The following is a 19,648-nucleotide window of genomic DNA, read 5'->3' as shown; positions in this document are numbered from 1 at the left end:
CAGCTAGGGTTTCTGACCTGATGTGGAAATGGTTTTCCATCTTCTCCCAACACACCTTGGCATGATGTATGATGTCTAAGGTGATGACAGGGTCCCAATGATATCAGTTAAGATCTGCCCAAATCCTATAGGCCAGTTTCAGCAAGGGAGGGTGTGCTACTCCCTTTTGGTTATAAGCTGTGAAGGGAGAGTAGGTTTTATATTTGATAAGTTCTTATTAACTTGCCAGTTTTTCCTAAGTGAATTCCTGTTACACTGCAAGAACAAGAAAAGTGGCAGAAGAGTTGAAACACAAACAGAGGGAAGAAGATTGATTGTACTGGATTTGTTGGTTCTTCCAAGAGTCCAGAAATATAGGATCATTTGGTAAATGTCATTCTTTTGAAATCTGCATTGAGTCAAAAGTAATGTGAAAAATGAGGTGATGAACCTGAGAAATAATTTCTGCTTCCAGATTCTCTGTGACTTACCAATGTTCCACACAGGACAGCTAGTTTGCTATAGTAGTTAAGGCATCAGGTTAAAAACCAGGAAACTGTGAGTTCTAATTCTGACTTGGAAAGGCAGTTGGGTGACCTTAGGCCAATGACTTTCTCTGAGGCTTAAGAAAAAGGCAATGGCAAACCACTTTCGGGAAAAAAAATTGTCAAGAAAACTGCAGGGATCTGTTTAGGGCAGGCAGTATCTGAGAATCAGATACAATTGAATGGAAGAAAAAAAATATACACATGAAATCTGGGAAGGGAGGATATGATTTAAGGAGTCATGTTGTTCTTTCCAAATTTTTGGCCTGTGAGGGCTTTCTTATTTTAGCCAGAGCTACTACACATAAATGCTGACATGCCTACAGCCTAGTGTCAGGCTTCCCACTAGGAAGCTGGATGGGTAGAGAGAAAGAGGCACACAATGATGCCATAAATTCTAATATATTGCACAAAAGCGAAGAAGCCACAAAGGAAGAATTCCAATAGTTGCTGCATATTGAATAGAAGTCCCATTTGTACTGTAATCAAAATTCAAATTCTTGCATCACTTTCTCCTGCTCCTTCCATGTAAAGGAAGCAAGTCTTCATTGGATGAGAGACAGACTTTCCATTATTTCTTGATTTGGTAACGGATGGATTTACTATTAGACTCTTTGCCTCTGATCCTGTGAGAATTCTCTACAATCACACAGAATTTTGGTGCACTTATCCTCCTATATCCTCTGAATGACAATGAAGCTTGTCTCTTCCTCCCCCAGCCCCAGCCCATTTTAGAAACACTAACTGATGGATGGTGCCCCCATTGACAGAAAATGTGTCAATTGTACTTTGCTTGCTTAGTTATAAACAGAAGAATGGCATTCATCAACTTCCTTAAGAGGCAGAATAGAGATAAACCTTGGGGACAATGCAGATATCATTTCAGACAATCTCTTCTAAAAACTTTCCAGTGCTAGAAAACCTCTGGAGACAAGTTGTTCCAAATTGTTAAGGCAGGAAATTTCTCCTTGGTTCTAGGTTGCTTCACTCTTTGATTAGTTTCCATCCATTGCCTCTTGTCCTGCCTTCAGGTGTTTTGGAGAATAGACTGACTCCCTCTTTTTGTGGCAACCCCTAAGATATCACAACACTGCTATCATGTCACGCCCCCATGTCACTCCTTCTTTTTATTAAACTAGACATACCCAATTCCAGCAACAGTTCTTTATGTTTTAGCCTTCAGTCCCCTAATCATCCTTGTTCCTTTTCTCTGTACTCTCCTTGCACATTGTATGGTCCAGCCCATCCTTACTTGCTTCTGGACAATCCCAATGAAGAAGAGTGCAACTGCTGAATAAGATGATAGCTAATTTAGGAGCAGCAATGGAGGAGAAGGTGTTGTGGCTCCTCCCTTCCTCCATCCTTCCATTCATGATAACCCTATATAATGACTGCTATTGGGACCCTGCACGATCAGGTTTATTGAAGGCATGAGGTAAAGGGGAACTTCAACCTATTTGTGGCATAGGTTCCAAAATGATCTTGCACTTATCTAATTTTGTGTCCTATAAGAAAAAGCTAAGTGCTATATGTTATGAAAATTCATATTCAGGGAGCATGAAACTTAGCTGAGTGGAAAGATATAAAATTACCTTGCAAATCAGAACCATCAATTCTTCTGTACAGTAAAAATTTTATACTTCTGTTTTCAATCCTTGCTTTTATAACATGTTAAATTCCTGGCTCCTTTGAAGCTAACTTTCCCTCGTCTTACTTCAATATTCCAATCAAGTCTCCCCAAACATTGGATTACTCCTACCAGAGTTTGTAGCCAGTATGTTTAATGGTCATTATACTCCAAAACATACTAGATTTAGTAAAGCTATTCTAACCCATACATCATACTGAGACCATGGAATAACTCAGTGTAATCTCTGGAATTTAATTCTAAATAGACCAAAATCTATTCCATTAGAATTGCAATAGAAATTGTTATAATATTTAGGAATATATGTGGTGAAAATAGCACACACATGATAGCCCACAATTATTACAAGGTATAGCTACTAAAATTAGGCAATTTATTACTCCGTCCATCTTTTTTTTTCTGAAACAGTTTTGGAATCTAGGGAACAAATGCTTGGAGAAATATACAGTACTTCAGAGGTGTGTCTATAATCCAAAAAGTATACTTTAGAAATTGAAAATCATAAATACATAATGATGTACTCAGATCTATAGCTTCTAGTTCTTATAAATGGAAACATTGAATTGATTCTGGCAAGGATGAAAGGAACTCAATAATTTTTGAATAAGCACAATTTTACCCTTGTGCAGAATCAGTATCAGATAACTGTTTTACATTAAAAAAAGCATCTTGATATACTGTAAAATCTGGCACAATATTCTACAGTAGTAGAATTTATATAACCAGATTACACATACCTTTATGTGTTAACAATTCATATTTTAATTTGGAAGTGTTCAATAAATATGTATTTCCCATTTCAGTTAAATTGCAGAATGACTAATCTTGCTATGTTATTTCATATTTTTTCAGGGATAATACATACCCCAAATGTAGTATGGGGATGAAGCATTGGTTGCATCCATTTTATTTCATTTATTTTGAAAGTAAACATTTTCTGGAATTGAGGTCCGCTCCTTATGAGTACGTGAATGCATTTGTATTTTTTCTTGGCATTCATTCAGAAGTTATCTTGGCTTTTATACTGCCATTTATTGGTCATCTGGATTTTTGCAGCCCAGATATATGATAGTAGCTCCATAAAGAACAATCCATTCTATTTTTCTTGCTGTAGTTCTCCCCTCCTCCCATTTTTCTCCTATATCCATATTCTATTCTATATTACCTTGTGTAGTGGAACAGCTGACATACATACATAGATGCATATATACATGAACAACATACATTAGGTAGAAGATTGAATGTCTCTCTCAGAAACCCTATGGATCTTCACAGTTTGATCCTGCTTCTTGATCTGGTCTAGTGGCTTGGCAGATCCCACTTCCATCACTTTCTTTCCCCACCTGATCCTGTTTTAATAATTTATATAGTGCCACTTTTGGGCTGTACAGTGTTGAAGTATGAGGAAGCCCCTCCTTGGCTGTGAAAGGCATCTGGGTGACCACGGGCCAGTCACTTTCTTTCACCCAAGTTCACCTCAGAGAGCTGTTGTTGTGGGGAAAATAGGAGGAGGTGTGTTGGGTATTGAATTATTTCTATAAATGAAAATGTGGGGTATAAACAAACAAACAAATAAAACATAAATAAAATATGATAAGAGGAAAAAACACTTCTTCCCACATCCTGAATATCCCACTTCCTGAAGAGTGAAGTGAGGGAGCAAAAATCAAACTTTATTTTTATTAAGAAAAAGAGAAACCTATAAAAATATTTTAACTTTAAATATTAAAATGAAACTATTTTCTACTAAAAAGGATTAAAACACTTTTCAGGGATTAATGGCTGGGCTTTAAAAAATAATAAAACACAACAGATAATAGAATGTTCTGAGAAGACCACAAGATGGTGCTAGTATGTTACAAAGTGAATTTCTCTGTTCCAAAGTCCCAGTAAAGAGATGGGAGACTCCCAGATATTACATCAATATCACCAGAAGACATTAGAGTTTAAAAAAAAGATCATTGAGAACAAGAGTGAAATATGAATCAACAATGACACTAAAAACCCACTTTCTTAATTTATATAATTTTAAAGAATCTTACATTTTATTTTAAAGAATTTTATGGTATATGAACACCATAAAAACAAATCAGAATCCCAACATAAATTCCTCACTAGACTGTTATTTCTACAGAAATAAAAGACTAATTAAACAGATATTTCCTGTAGTTTTTTCAATATTCCTGGACTTTCCCCAGATTCCTAGATATTCTGGCTGTTTATCAGAGGCTGCTTGAAGTGATGATGTACCTTCACTTGTTTCCTGGCCTCTGTCCAACAGTTTCTTTTAAAAGGAACAAACCCACTTTTTTTCCTTACCCATCTCTACAAATAAAATCTCACACTATGTGATAAACAGTATTTCTCCCTTATGAAGATGTTGATTCTAAGAACTCTTCTCCATTACCCTTAATGTAAGGAAAGAGGAAAATGCCTGTCATTGTTTATTTATTTATTTGTTTAAATCATTTATACAGCCAACAGATATAATGTATGCAAGGTAAACACTTAGGTAAAGTCACCTTTTCCTATAGTAACAAGGAAGGTAGGACAGTTGATGTTTTTACATAAACCAACACAACTTTTATGTTGTGTCAACTTGGCTCTTGTGTGATCTTCTGTCTCTAACAATGAAGCTCTTAACAACGAAGAGAATCTTCGACTCTTTTCTATACAGGCATCCCATTAGATTTTTGTTAACTATAATCCCAAAGGTTCTTTTTTTCCAAGAGGCAACTGGACTTTTTGTTTTTTTTCTTTAGAAAACGTTTTGCTTCTCATCCAAGAAGCTTCTTCAATTCCCACTGAAGGTTTTCACTTCGGGACAATCATGACCTGTCCTGGATGATTGAGAATCTCCATAGACATTTGTTAATAATTGGGCATCTATCTGGAAATCCGAACGAGACCTCGCCAAAAATAATGATAACGATGATCACTGGAACTTTTAACTTTTTATGTGCAGCACCCCCATCCATTTCTTTCGCGCGCGTAACCAACTTCGCAAGGAAGAACGCGCCTGGAGCACAGCAGCCCCACCGATTTGCTCCCCCTTGTTCTCTCCCTCCTCCCACCCGCGATGCCAGGCCCCGCCTTCTGATGTCACTAACTCGGCAGGGCGAGAGAGGCGTTCCACAAGGTAGCTCCCGAGGAGGGAGGTCACGTGATGGTTTCAATATGGCGGCGCCGTGTTGCTGTCTAGCCTCAACACCTCCACCTCTGAGGGAATCGCGCTTCTTCCGGCTCATGGAGTTCCTCCGCGGCCGGAACTTTTGAGCGCCAATCCCGCTCCGGTAAGGGCAGGCCGGGACGAAGGTCTTTAAGTGCGAGAAGGCCATGCAGTTCCCGGCCCGCGAGGAGAACACTCGCACGAAGAGTATGTTCGTCTCACGGGCCCTCGAGAAAATCCTCTCCGAGAAGGAGGTGAGGCGGCCCCCTCACGGACAGTTGAGGAGAGCTTGCCAAGTGGCACTAGGTAAGTTGAAGGAGCAAGCGGAGATCGGCCTTTGGACGTGGGCGAGGTTTGATTAATTCGGTTTCTCCACAGCCACCCCCGCCCGCTGCCCTCGCAGGGCTCCCCGGAGCCTGTCAGATGTTGGAAGCGCAGCTGACGGTAATTGGCGCTTCCATTCCCAGTCCGCCTCCTTCACCCAGCGATTCTCCCCCCCCCGGAAGACAGTCACCAAAGGGCGCTGGTTGAGCCTGAGGAGGCTTTTCTGCATTATCAACTCCAGACCCAGGCCCACCTAAACTCCCCTTTAAAGGAGCCAGATATGAAACTCTAAACTCTGTCTCCCGTTATGAAAGGTGGATCTCCTCCTCAAGGCATCCTCATACATTTCTTGCCCTTTGATGGAATTCCTGGCTCAGCTGTCTGTCAGCTTCTGTAAAAGTTACCCATCTTTGGGTGTGAAGGTGCAGATTTGCTTCTATGGAGTCTATAGTAAAATCCCTCTGTAATAACCAGTTTGGGACCCTGTTCAGGGTTCTGGATTCATCATTCCTCAGGGTCAGTGAAAGGAGAAATCTAACTGATCCCATAGTGAGGATCTTTATATTTACAGGAGCTCTCCGTGAAATGTCTGGGGATTCATAGAGATACTACATACACAGTTTTCCTGGCTCTCTAGTTGCTGTGTAATAATGTCAACAACTTAATGCAGTTGGTGGAGTCAGGACTTGTCATCAGAACCTGTTCTGTAAATTAATCTGCCACGTTGGATCCTCCCTGGTTTGTAAACAGCTGACTGTATTTCAGATCTTCTGGCAGGAAGTGCAAAAACAATCCTCTGATCAGGTTAATTTGTACAAGAAAAGATTTATCTTTGATTCAGGAAATGAAAGCAAGGTTTGCTTGGCTTATCTTACTGTAGCATGTGGTACTGCTTGCTATGAATTTCCTGGGCTAAGCAAAGTCCATTTTTTCAGTTTCTGATCAAATGGATAGACTGTGGTGTTTATTTGTTTTATGACCCTAGTAATATTTTTGGAATTCTGATTGGACAAAATCTCTTATTATAAAAACAATGAATTTACTAAAAGAATAATCCACTGGGGGCAAGGAAGTATAAATGAAATTTGAACTATTTTTAAAAAAATTTCAGTGAGACTTTATAAAAAAATTATAAAAACAATTAGTATGCATTATATTATTGTAGGGTCACTATTTCTGGATGTTTTCAGTCCAAATATAGAAGGACAATCAGACAAATTTTGAATGACAGTTAAATTTAATAAATGTATGTTTTCAACAAAGTGATCATTGAGATTTTTTTTTCCTGAAAAATATGTCAACACTATTTCTAAGATGCTGTCTTTATCAAAATTGCACAGCCCTGTGGGTAATGAGATTGATTTAAGCTGCAGTTTTTGCACATATATTTAGGAGTAAATCTACTGAACTTGCTAATCTCTTCTCATATTGCATTCATTTTTTAACTATGAATCATATTGCTTTTCACACAAAGCACTAAGCAACTAAGCAAACATAACTTAGTGCAGAATTTATGAATGTGGAGATCAAACATAATTGTCTGGATTCAATTTCTGATTTCAATAGATAGTACATGAGAATGGAGCAGTGTATTGCTAAGCAATCCGCTTGCTTAACTAATCAATTGTAATTTATTTTGCAGTACAGTTTTATCTTTTGCATAAAAATAGTTAAATTTATATTGCATGCTGTTGTTTATACATTATAGTCCTTTCAGCTATTTATTAAAAAATTGTCACTCTGATATTCAATTAAAATATTGGCCCATTCATATTGTATTTATGCAGTGCTTTGATTGTTACATAAATACCATGTATTATAATTATATGACTGAGAAGGAAACATCACTATCATACTGAAGGTGCTAATTAAATTTGTGTTAAAAAGGAGTATATCAGAGTGCAGGGTACTTCAGTTGTTTCCAATAGCATACATAATATTCGTTATCTTTTCTGCGGTTCAGAACTGGTGATTGTTGATATTATATACAGGTATAGTGGCTATATATTTCAAACTGGCTTCAAGACTGTTTATGACATAGTGACTGAATTAATCAGTGATATGGATACTGGCAAGGGTTTTTTTGATATGGCCTTCTTGATTTTGCAAACCTGTTAGTAACTTTCTGTATAATTGAACATGGCATCTTTCCGAAATTTCTAAAAGTTGGTTGTATTGTTTTACAATGACTCATTCCTTTTTAAAAGGATAATTCATAATTGTTCTGGGGCAATATATCTTGTTCATGATTGTTGTCATGTTTCACATTTTATCTTATTCCATGTAGAATTCTGGAATATAAATTAGTAAAATTTAATTTAGCCAGGCATGGTCTTGATTGATATTAGATGTATTAAAAATCAGATCAAACACTAAGAATTCATTTTCTATAGGGTAAGGTTGGTTATTTTCTTCTGAAGACCCAAGTTTGGGCCTGCTTCTACATTGATCCCTGAACTTGGATCCTCAGGTTCTAAGGTGATCTTAGATATTTACAGAATTAAGACTAATGTACCAACAGATCTGAACCCAGAATAGTAAGGAGGTAGAAGCTAGAAATGTCAATATATGGAGATGATTTAAAGTGTTAAAGGACTTAAATCTTATTTTAATGGAATGAATTACTGGCCTATCCTATGAAGAGAGAGTTGTTAGGAAGCTCAAATGCTATTGTTTTGTATAGGTTATGCTAAGGATTATGCTGAATGAAGGTTCCAGGTACAGCTAACAAGATAAAATTATGCTTTTCAGTGAATCAAGAATCTATAATGAATCTAGTTCATCAATGGTAGTATTTTATTTTATTTATTATTTGATTTGATTTGCATGGCCACCCATCTTGCCAGAGAGTTTTACGCTGCCTGTAGTTTTGAAACTCACAGATATAATGATAGACAAAAAAACTGTAATACCTTTGTAGTATTTGCCTTATTTGAAGATTATTTGAGAGTCTTAGATATAATATTACTTTAGATAGTGAGATGGGTATGTATCAATTATATAAATAGTAAATGAGTAAAATGAAATAACTCCTATGGTATGTGTAAGTACAGTATTAGACAATTTAGAGGTACAAAGTGCTATTAAAATCACTATCTTTTACATGCTGAAAGGTTGCAGTTGCAACATGGTTTTATTAAGCTGAAGAATATTCCTTGGTAATGGATAATAGCTGTATATCTGTGATGGCGAACCTATGGCACGCGTGCCAAAGTGGCACACAGAGCCATTTGTGCCGGCATGCGAGCTTCAGGCAAACTTACCTCGCTGTGCATGGTTTTTCAGGCCAAATAGGCCCATTTTGTCACTTCCTGTAACACCGGAAGTGACAAAACAGGCATATTATTTGGCCTGAAAAGCCTTGCAGAGGTTTTTTCCAAGCCTCTGAAAGGCCGAAAAAGGCCTCAAATCAGCCAAAAAATCAGCTGTGAGGTGCAGTGCAGGTAAGGGGATGGCAGGGGGATTGCGTGCGCATGTGCAGGGGGCGGGGGTGTGCGCATTGCATTCTGGGATCTGGCACGCGCGTGCGCTAATGTGTGCACAATTTTTGGCACAGGAGCCCCAAAAGGTTAGCCACCACTGCTGTATATTATTGAAATGTTCTTTGAAAACATTCATTCATTTGTAATTCAAAAAATTTGTTCTGATGCCAACATTGTTTTGATATTCTATAGCAAATAACACTATTTGCATTCTGCCCTATTCCACTTAACTGCCTGAAGTTCAGAAAACACAATGCATAACTTCTAAAATATTTATGAAACTAGTTGAAACCATGGTAAGAATCTTACCGCAGCTGACAGTACTCAACTCAAACGGTGGCTCCAACTGCCATCGGTCACTAAAACTGTTCTTATCTGCAGTTCTGCAGATACAGGAAGAAAGGAAACATGATAGAAAATTTCTTTGAAATCTTTTCTGGTAGCAACCATATACTGAACGTACATGGGGTTTTTTTTTTGTAGCAAATACATTGTTGATCCAAGATTTATTATAAAATATCTATAGCTTTTTAATGGTGAATGTAATCTTTTTCACAAAACACACATCAAATTATATCCTGATATATTTCAGTCTGGAATTGAAATAATCACCATGTGTTTTCAACTCCTGAACTAGTTGGGTGCATCTGAGTTTTGCATGAGGAACATAAAGTTTTGATCTAATTTAGAAGAATTAATTCTAATATTGCCAAGTAAGAGTTGTTAAATACAGTTGTTCATTCTTTTCACAAAACAGTGAATTGTGATTGACAGTCCCAGTGGATTATCAGCATTTAGCATTAAAAATTGAGCATTCTGTTCTAGCTTACAAGTGAATCTTGTTGGTTTTCTTTTCTATTCCTATTCTTCTCCACAAATTAAAATTAACTATTATGATGTTTAAAATTGCATAATAGAAACTATATGTAATTAATAACCTTAATAGTAACATATTTTTATGGCTATGAAAATAGGCTTATATCCCATTACACAGCTTGTCAGAACCACCTTTAGAAATTATTACCATGAAACTTTAGTAGTCATTATTTATGCTTTATGCATGTCATATTCTTTTGACTGGACATAATTTCTGTAGCTACTCATCTATCATATGTAAGTTCACATATCAGTTTTTGAAATTGTTAAAGTATATGTTAATCTATGAAAGACCATAATATGATAAATTTCTTGCTTCTACTACATTAAATAGGCTGCTCTTTGAAAATAAAGTGACTGTGCATGTAGGCTGCTTAAATCTGGGAATATTCCAACTACCCCATTTAAAGATGGGGCACAATTTTGGGAAGGAGGGATTTCCCAGACACAAACCTCCTGCCCAATGAATAGGTCAGGACAGGAAGGTTTTTACTCAGTTTCATCTAATGTGCCAATTGAGCCAATTGCACCAGTTCTTAGAACACGGGCCCTCAGACAGTTCATTCATGCCCTGATCCCTTTACAGCTGGACTATTGCAATGCACTCTACCTATTACTGCCCTTGAAGAGCTGGTCCAGAATGCAGTAATGTGGACACTGATGGCCATGCCTCAGTATCCTCATGTAACACCTCTGCTTTGTGACCTGCTCTGGTTTCCAGGTTGCTTCTGGGTGTGATTAAAGGGTGTTGGTTGCTACCTCTAAAGCCCTACATGATGTAGAACCTGGTTATTTGAGGGCCTACCTGTCTCCAACATATCTGGCCAATTCAGTCTGGCAGGATGGTGTGCTCCAGGTTCCCTAGACTAAACAATGCCATTTGTCTGGACCCTGGAAGCATGCCTTCTCTGTCGCAGGACCTGCCCTCTGGAATGAGGTTGCCCCCAAAATTCGAGAAGCTCCCACTCTACTGGAATATTGCAATTTTAAAGCATGGCTCTCTGCCCAGCCTTTTGAGAAGGAACGATGGCCCTTTCTTCCTTTCTGCTGCCTTCTGGGTTTGATTTCTTGCCATCATTGTTCTTGTCTCTTATGCTGTTTCTGTATTTTTTTAACTTGTTCTTTGTTTTTAAGTGTTTTAAAAATTATAAGCCACTCACAGTTGCTGGGAATTGGGTGGTATTTAATTATTTTTATTATAGGTAGTTTCATAATCTGCTTTAGGCTGTGTTTAGCATTTTATCCTATACAGAATGCTTTCCAAGATTCTGGGATAAGCAGATGTTGTTTAATAATATTAAAGATATAAGCTGCTCCAACTACTAAACTTCCCTTTGCAATTGACTGATGGTGATTTGGTCAGTGCTGAATGATTTGGATTACACCCAAAACACCTATTACTATCTTTGCTTTCTTTTGTCACCATCTATTGACAGATCTTTATATTTTGTAATTTTTCTCATTCTTTTTCTTCTGTTCCGTTGTTCCAAGTATTGCAATGTTCGCTATCCAGAGTTTTTTGTAATCTATAATTGTCAAGTCTTCGGGTGCTGTGCAGCAGATGCTTGTCTGATTGAATTCTATAGTCCCAGAGCACTTTACCTTCTTTATTCTCTGTTATTTTGTCTATTTGTGATTCCACCCCCCACCAGTTTTTTCATCCAGACAAGTGATATTTGTTGCAGAAATATTATGCATTGTGTATCATTTCATTTTTAATATTTTTAATAAAGCAAGCAGCTTCTTTAAAAACACTGATTCCTAATAAAGCAATATGGTTCTTAGAATCAACACAATAATCACTGCATCGTAGTCATACTTTGAGGTATCTTCATTACATTGAGAAATATAGGGTTGTAGAAGCAGAAAAGCGGAAAAGTTTATGATATTGCAATCATAAAGCCTTTATGGTCAAAATCCTAAAATTAAATAGAAGGGAGATATAAAATTAAATGATTTAGTTTTTCTTAGGTGTTCTGCAAGATTTAGGTTAGAATTTGAACTTCTGAGACAAATAAGCAAAACAAACCCCACCTGATTCTCTCATTTTTCAAAATATAAAATCTAGTCTAAATATCTATGCATGTGTACAGTTTGTGTGTGTGTGCATGTGTGTGTGTGTGAAGAAGAATGTGACAGGTGAAGCAAGAAAAAACCAACATTAGGTAAGAAAGTATTGTGCAATGCTTTCTGGCATATATGGTGCAGTTTTTCCTAATCAAATTGCCACGCTGCAATCTTAATTCGAACAGTTCTGTCTTGGCAAGTAGCCAGTTTAGATTACAGGCATCAGTGAAATGGTATGAAAGTTCAGTGCCACATCATCATAATTATGAAATATAGTAATACCCAGAATGTATTTCTGAAAATTTTAAAATGAGTATTATAATATTAGAGCTGGCTTCTCAAAGCAGATGCCATTTAAAAGTCTAATGGAAACATTTTAAAATATCATGCAGCACTGTAGTTGAAATCTTGATATTATTTGCAGTTAAACTGCAGGAGAAATTGGACAAGAAAATGTGGTTGGGCAAATATAATGGGTCATACTTTTTAAAATTATAAATGTACAGAAAGATAATAATCTACTTATAATTATACTGAGTACCAAAACATTATTAACTACCTTACAAAGCTAATAAGGTTGTAACTCACCTCATTTTAGAAAATAGTAAAGGATTGGTAATTGAAGGGACATTGATTTTTAGATAACTTGCATTGGAAGTTCAGGACATACTTTTTAAATATATTCTGGATTATTACATGCTGTCCTCACTGTTAGACACTTGTCTTAAGATTAAAACAGATGATTTTATCTGTGGCCATAAGACTGGATTAATAGTTTCTAAATTTTGATTTCCTATTGTTTTATCTGAAAATTTTTGGAGATCTTCCAAATAAGGCCCAATCTTGGTATTCGTATGAGATAAGATTCTGCCTTTTTTATCAAACAATAAAACTGGGGACTTGCAATTGTGGGCAATTTCACTATATGAGGGTGAAGGTTCATTCTCCGAGCTTGTGGGTTGGTTTCCGAATGTTTCATTACCTGGCTAGGTAACATCTTGAGCTAAGATGTTAAACTCCGCTGAAGATGTTACCTAGCCTGGTAACGAAACGTTCGGAAACCAGCCCATAAGCTTGGAGGACAAATCTTCACCCTCATCCTACAACCGAGCTACAGATACTAGCCACTATTGCAAATTTCAATATATTCCTGTATTGCTGGCCTTGTATGTATGTATGGGACATGCCATTTCAAGGCAGCAAAAACTGTTTGAGACACAACATCATCTTTGTGCTTCTCTTCAAGAGGCAATCAGGGCTTATGCTATCTCTTACTTCCAAAGATCCTGTGGTAGTTGCACGCTTGGCATGATTAGTTAAGAAGTCCAAATGCAGAATTGCCAAAGTACCAGCATTAAGATTTTGGAAGGCAATTGAAATTTGCCATTGTGGCAAGCTTAGAAATGTGGAAAAGTACGAAATGTTTATTTTAGTTTTTTGTTAGTTAAGAAGAGAAAAAGATATAGGTGTTTAGGCAGAGAACTATGGAAGCAGATAAAGCAATTTCAGGCCAGACAGTGAGCTTCTTATTAATTATTTAATCTCTGAGATGAAGAGATCCATGAACTAGATTAGCTCATAGTTCTCTAAAAACCCTGGAAATTGGTAAATGCATAAAAATGCCTATGCTCAATATCAGATACATTTTACACTAGTTTCAGAAGAATTCGAGGACAAAGAAGCTGGTAATTTAGAAGTGTTCCTATTAAGTAAATTACAGGATAAACAAGGTTGATGGTGAAAGAAGTTAGCTCAGATTTTCAAATACATATTTTCAGGGATGGGATGCTACCTGTTCTGCCCGGCTCTATAGAACCAGTAGCTCTGAAGAGCAGCAGACACCGAACCAGTTCTGTATCTGCTGCTGTTTGGCCCACCCACCTGCCCGGGCTCTTACCTGACTACCAACTCCAGTAGTCTCTGTATGCAAACACATGGGATAGATACAGTTTCTAGGCTGCCAGTTGATATGTTCAAGAAAGTCTGGAAGAATCTTAGTCATACAACACCATAACAAATCTGAGTGCTAGCATACACTATAATTACTAGAAAAATGTTATTTTAAAAACACTTGATAAAATTAGCCTACCGTTATATAGAAAAGTCTCTGTTGGTACCATTTCTATTAAAAACTCAAAGTTACTTCATGAGTATCTTAAAGTTCAACATGTAAAACATATTTTCCTTTTTCTAGATGAAATAAAAGCAGAATTAGAAGAACAAAGGTACGTAAATTCTCTGGCAAGACAAAGTATTTAAAACTATTGACCATCTCATTTGAGGTATTTGTACCATTTGTTAAACATTGCAAATAGATTGGCCCTTGGCATACACCGAAATGTTATTTTGATAAGCTATATAAACGTAAAACTTTTATAATTCCTTCTACTAGTGATATTTTTCCTTCTAGAGGTCGATGTTCCCATTTGCATCTAGACAGGGAGGAGCAGGTGGACAAAAATAGTTTGGGATGCTAAAGAAACTTTCAGAGTTTCCGAAACTTATTTGCAACTGTTTAGAAAAGTGAAGGATTTGAGGAAGGGATACACGTTTAAGCAATTCTTGTGGCTATGTATGGGCTACTTAAAACTGTCATTCTATTTCGGTTACTAGCAACAACTTCCACACTTCTGAAAGATAATGCATATCACTTCCTTTCTTTTCAACTGGAATTTCTTTCCACACCTATAATTTATCTATTTTTTTGCTATTCCCTTTCATCATTTTCATATCAGCCATAATATAGGCATGTAAATGGCATGGACACAGCTAGATTCAGTTTATTATATGTATATATGCCTTTCCAATAATGTTGGCTTATAACATTTGCTGAATCTCAGTTTGCCTAATGATACGTTTTGCTTGTCATTAACATAAATCAATGATTTTTTTATATATAGTTTTATGTTTTAATGGATCATTATCCACACTGGATTTTTATTAGTGATTTTTTATCATCTTAAACTTCATAATCATATGAAAAAATAATATTGTAATAACATTACATAAACATGTTATGATTTTCATGTTTTTAATTTATAATTTTGAAGTTGACAAAATCTTTACTTTATCTGCTTTTATAATGTGAGAATCAGTCCCTTTTTTAAAAAAAAATTTAGGCACAGAAGTGAAGTCCAATAGTAGTCTTAAAGACTCTTTTAGCAGTAGCAGTGCCTGTTTGACATTTTCTCACCCAAAACCTAATAATTTTGTAACTATCAGTTAAAGTACTTGAACTTCTAAGTTAAATACAGCAGTGAAGAAATACTGTCAATTGGTTTGCACAGCATAAGTATACTATATTACCATAACATACTTGATAAATGAAAGCACAAACTGAAATCTTGTTTGTCTTCTTGAGACAAATGTTTATTCTGTGCAGCTACAAATTATTGTCTTCCAAGAATAACTATGTACACAAATTTTCATCAGTGAACAACCCCAATTGTTTGTATTTGGGGTGGAGTTAAACTGTCATCTTGCTGCAAAAGGGAACTGGTAGTGACTTGATGTTATTAGAAGGCAAAGGGAGTTCTTCTTCCCTTTGTGCTGAGTTTTAATGAGCATGGATGTTGAAGATTATAGCCCTAGGCTTCAGTATTTCAGTTGCCTGCTGACAAATTTAATTCCAATCAGGTATGAAAAAGTGTAAGCTTTTTTACTCCAAGTAAAAACAATTGGGGTAAATAATAATTGATGAAAGTATTGAACTAGTTAGATATATTTAACATATAGAGGATAGTCTGATACAGAACTGGCACTAACTCTAATGTGAAAATAATTGATTAATTTATCACATCAAAATAATTTTCTTTGAATTTTTTTAATTAGCCAAGGCAGCGAAACCATACCAAAAGCAAACTTTATTGAAGCTGATAAATATTTTCTCCCATTTGAGTTGGCCTGTCAATCAAAATCTCCGAGGATTGTCAGCACCTCTTTGGATTGTTTACAGGTATTTTTGTTTATTTAATCTGTGCCTTGAGATAAATTGGTTCTACTTGCTGAGTTTATGTTTTACTATTGTGTATGTGTGTGTATTAATATGTATGTTATTGTGCTGTAGAAGGAATTCAAACTTGATTATTTTTTCCTTTGATCAATGTTTTGAACATTCCTGTTTGATATCTGTTGGTTTAATTTTTTAAGTGCTTTATTTTCCCACACATCATGCTTAAAATATTCTTTTTAATGCCATTTATGTGTGATGTAGTTTTTTGGGGGAAAAAATAGAAGCAAATTGATTTCCCCCCCCCCCCCTCAAATTCCTTCTTTCCCTCTTGCAGAACTTTAATAATTGTAAAGTTCCATCCCCTTCCCTGATTTATTCATGAAGATGTTTTGGTATTTTGAATATATTAAAAGATCTAAGCAGGGGTGGGCTTCAAAAATATCAGCAACTGGTTCTCTGCCCAGTTGCTGGGTGGGCATCGCCTAGTTGGCCTCCTGCACCATGGTGTGTGTGGGGGGGTCCTGATTTCACCATGCTCCGGGCTCCAGATTAAATTTCCTTGAGCCTCCAGGAGGACAAAAACGGCCTTCCCCCGGCTCCAGAGGCCCTCTAGAGGCTGGAAATGGGCCCATTTCTTGCCTTCCAGAGCCTCTGGAGGCCCATTTTTCACCCTCCCCGAGTCTTCACGAGCCCTGCACTTACCTGGCATCCAAACGGACCACATGGGGACTCCTGAGAAGGGTGGGGCAAGGGTGGACAGGGCCACCCAGGGGTGGGATTTGGTGGTTCTCTGAACCGGCCATAAAACTAACTATGGATTCGCCTGAACCAGGGCGAACTGGTAGCAGCCCACCCCTGGATCTAGCCTGAAAATGAGCTTAATACTATGGGTATCATATATCTATTTCTTGCCTAGAAACTCATTGCTTACGGACATATCACCGGCAATGCTCCAGACAGTGGAGCTCCTGGAAAGCGCCTGATTGACCGCATAGTTGAAACAGTATGCAACTGCTTTCAGGGCCCTCAGACTGATGAAGGAGTACAGTTACAAATAATAAAGGTAACATCTTAGTATACCTTTTAGAAAACAGGATAGTTTGTTAGTCTCAGTCTTCTGTTATTTCAAGAAAATCCTTATCTTTATAGATAATTTTCTTTTTATATTCCACAACACTGATGTATCTCTTGGTATTTATTACTGTATGCCTTATTTAAGAAGTAAGTTCCTTATGGAACATAATAAAACATTGTTAAATACTTTCCGCCTCCTCAGTTATTTTGCTAATTGATGTTTTATTCTGTGCCTTCACTTTCATCTTATTCATTTCTCTGTTTTTTTCATTTGGCCTCTCATTTGCTACTGCCAGTGCCATCAGCGCCACCACTGTTGTAAACGATCTTATTTGCCTTGGCATTAGCAGTATAATAGATGAATAGTTCTTGAAAATATTCCATATATTTCAAAATGTTTTCTCAATGTTTTAAAATATGTACATTTTTTCAGCAGCATTCTCTTTTAAGGGCTTAAAAATTAAATTTGAGTTACAAATAACATTGAATCACATGTTATTTTTCTGTATGTAAAGAAAAACAAATTGGTAATGGGACATACTGAGAAGGAAGGTGTTGGGAATAGAGAGAAAATCTTAGACTTAAAGACATACAGCGGATGGAAAGTTAAGTTCCCATTAAAAATTTTTGGTCTTGTTTTTGAACAGGCCAAAGTATATGGGTACTTTCATCCAGTGTGCTAATTCATATAAACCATAATTTACTGGCTTTATCAGAATGGCAGTGGCACAGTTCATTTGAAATGCCTCATCACAATCAAATCACACTACAGTATAAGATGATCTGAGAATACAGCCAAAGATCTGTAAGATTGTTACATTAATTCCAGGGTTAAGATTACAATAGTGTCATTTTAATAGCACACAAGAGGACAAGTTCCGAGATACATACAAGTTCCTAGATACACAATTCTTAGACATTTCCTTTTACACTAGTAGTATGAAAGCAGTATTATATGAGCCTAATAAACAGAAAATGCAAGCTGTAAACATGCCAGGGTTGTCTTCTTTCATTTATAAGTTCTTTAGACATAAGGTAAAATAGCAGTATGATTTATTAAATCTGGCATAAAATAGTTGCTACAGATGACATGGTATTTTTCCCAAGCAAGAAATTGCTTCTGTCCTTGGGGAATACCTCCTGCTATCTAAAAAAAAGATACATATATTGTCTCTTTTTTAACACTTATTTCAAAAGCTGTTTAAAAGTGCTGAGTAATAGATATTTTTAAAAAAAGATTTTGCCAATTTTCATTATTATAATGTCTATATGCCTTTTTTCTCTAGGCTCTTCTCACAGCTGTCACATCTCCATATATAGAAATTCATGAAGGAACAATCCTTCAAACTGTTAGAACTTGTTATAACATCTACCTGGCCAGTAAAAATCTCATTAATCAAACAACTGCCAAGGCTACTCTCACTCAAATGCTGAATGTCATTTTCACACGGATGGAAAACCAGGCTGTATGTAACAAATGTTCCTTTCTCTGTTTTATATATATGTCTTTGAGTACTGATATATGCTATTGATTTTCTTTTCCTGTATTCATGTTGTATATTATCTAAAATAGATGAAATTACTCAATTGAGAGAGTTTGTGGGGGGTTTTTTTGTATGTAATCTGCTTATTTTAGAACTTGCACCACATCTGTTTTCTTCATAATGGTGGGATATTGTGCTATCATCTATAGCAATCCTAATTAGAAAGGATTCCAAGGTGGCAAAAATTGAACTTGGTAATTAAAAGTTTGAGGATTTAGGACAAACCTTAAAACTTTTGTCTGCTGTTTTCTTCCCCTCTTATTTACATAGTATGCCCACTTTTTCTTTATTTGGCATATTCACAAATGTGATATTGTCTGAATCAATCAACAATCTAGTTAGTAAAATTTAAAAGATATCTTTGAGTCACAATGTACGCTTTAACCTGTTGTTTCCTATCCAAGTCTTGGTTGATAATCATGTTCAAATTCATTTAGATATGATGACAAACTATAAAAAGAGTTTATGATTATCCTCCAAATCATGTATCCCATCAAAGCCAATTCTCTTCAGCTCTGTTTCAAAATTTACCAGAACAGATGCAATTTCTTTTCATTTTGTGATGGAAAACTAAAATGTAACCCTAAGTAGAATTTGCAAAGCTGAAAGAGAAAAGGGAAACCAACCTTGCTCCAAAATATCTAAGAAAATAAATGGTTAGCTCTGTATCTACTGTATGATACAACCATATTCACTGTTGCCTTGACCATTTCAGCCTTCACTATATCAAAAGCTTTAAGACTAAAGATGGTCCCTATTTTAACTGACATGTTTCTGGAAGATGCAGACTATAACTCATGTTTTTTTCTATATTGAAAATCAGATTTAAAGGTCATAATAAAAATCAACCGGTTTTCCTGAAGTTGAGAAAATACTTTATCTTGGCTCTCCTTCTTTTATCTCATATTTAAATTAGTTTGCATATTTCTATAGTTTGCATTTTTAAATATTTGCATTAGTTTGCATTTTTAAAAATGTTTTAATAAAA

At 36.2% G+C, this 19,648-nt stretch overlaps 1 protein-coding gene across 3 annotated transcripts in view; it reads left to right on the top strand.

Moving 5' to 3' along the window:
• The first annotated feature begins 5,270 nt into the window (after positions 1-5,270).
• Positions 5,271-19,648, top strand: part of ARFGEF2 (ARF guanine nucleotide exchange factor 2) — a 47,442-nt gene continuing 33,064 nt past the window's right edge. For all 3 annotated transcript variants that reach the window (XM_087929015.1, XM_026697510.2, XM_026697512.2), the window contains exons 1-5: positions 5,271-5,647; positions 14,285-14,315; positions 15,922-16,045; positions 16,959-17,105; positions 18,403-18,582. In XM_087929015.1, coding sequence (XP_087785141.1) covers positions 5,509-5,647; positions 14,285-14,315; positions 15,922-16,045; positions 16,959-17,105; positions 18,403-18,582 — 621 coding nt within the window. In that variant the 5' untranslated portion in view covers positions 5,271-5,508. The remainder of the gene's footprint in view (positions 5,648-14,284; positions 14,316-15,921; positions 16,046-16,958; positions 17,106-18,402; positions 18,583-19,648) is intronic.

This window comes from Pseudonaja textilis, chromosome 3 (genome assembly GCF_049901715.1).
Source record: "Pseudonaja textilis isolate UNSWEBS1 chromosome 3, rPseTex1.2, whole genome shotgun sequence".
Taxonomy (NCBI): domain Eukaryota; kingdom Metazoa; phylum Chordata; class Lepidosauria; order Squamata; family Elapidae; genus Pseudonaja; species Pseudonaja textilis.
Note: the sequence above shows the minus strand (reverse complement) of the source record. Positions and strands in the feature narration are given on the sequence as shown.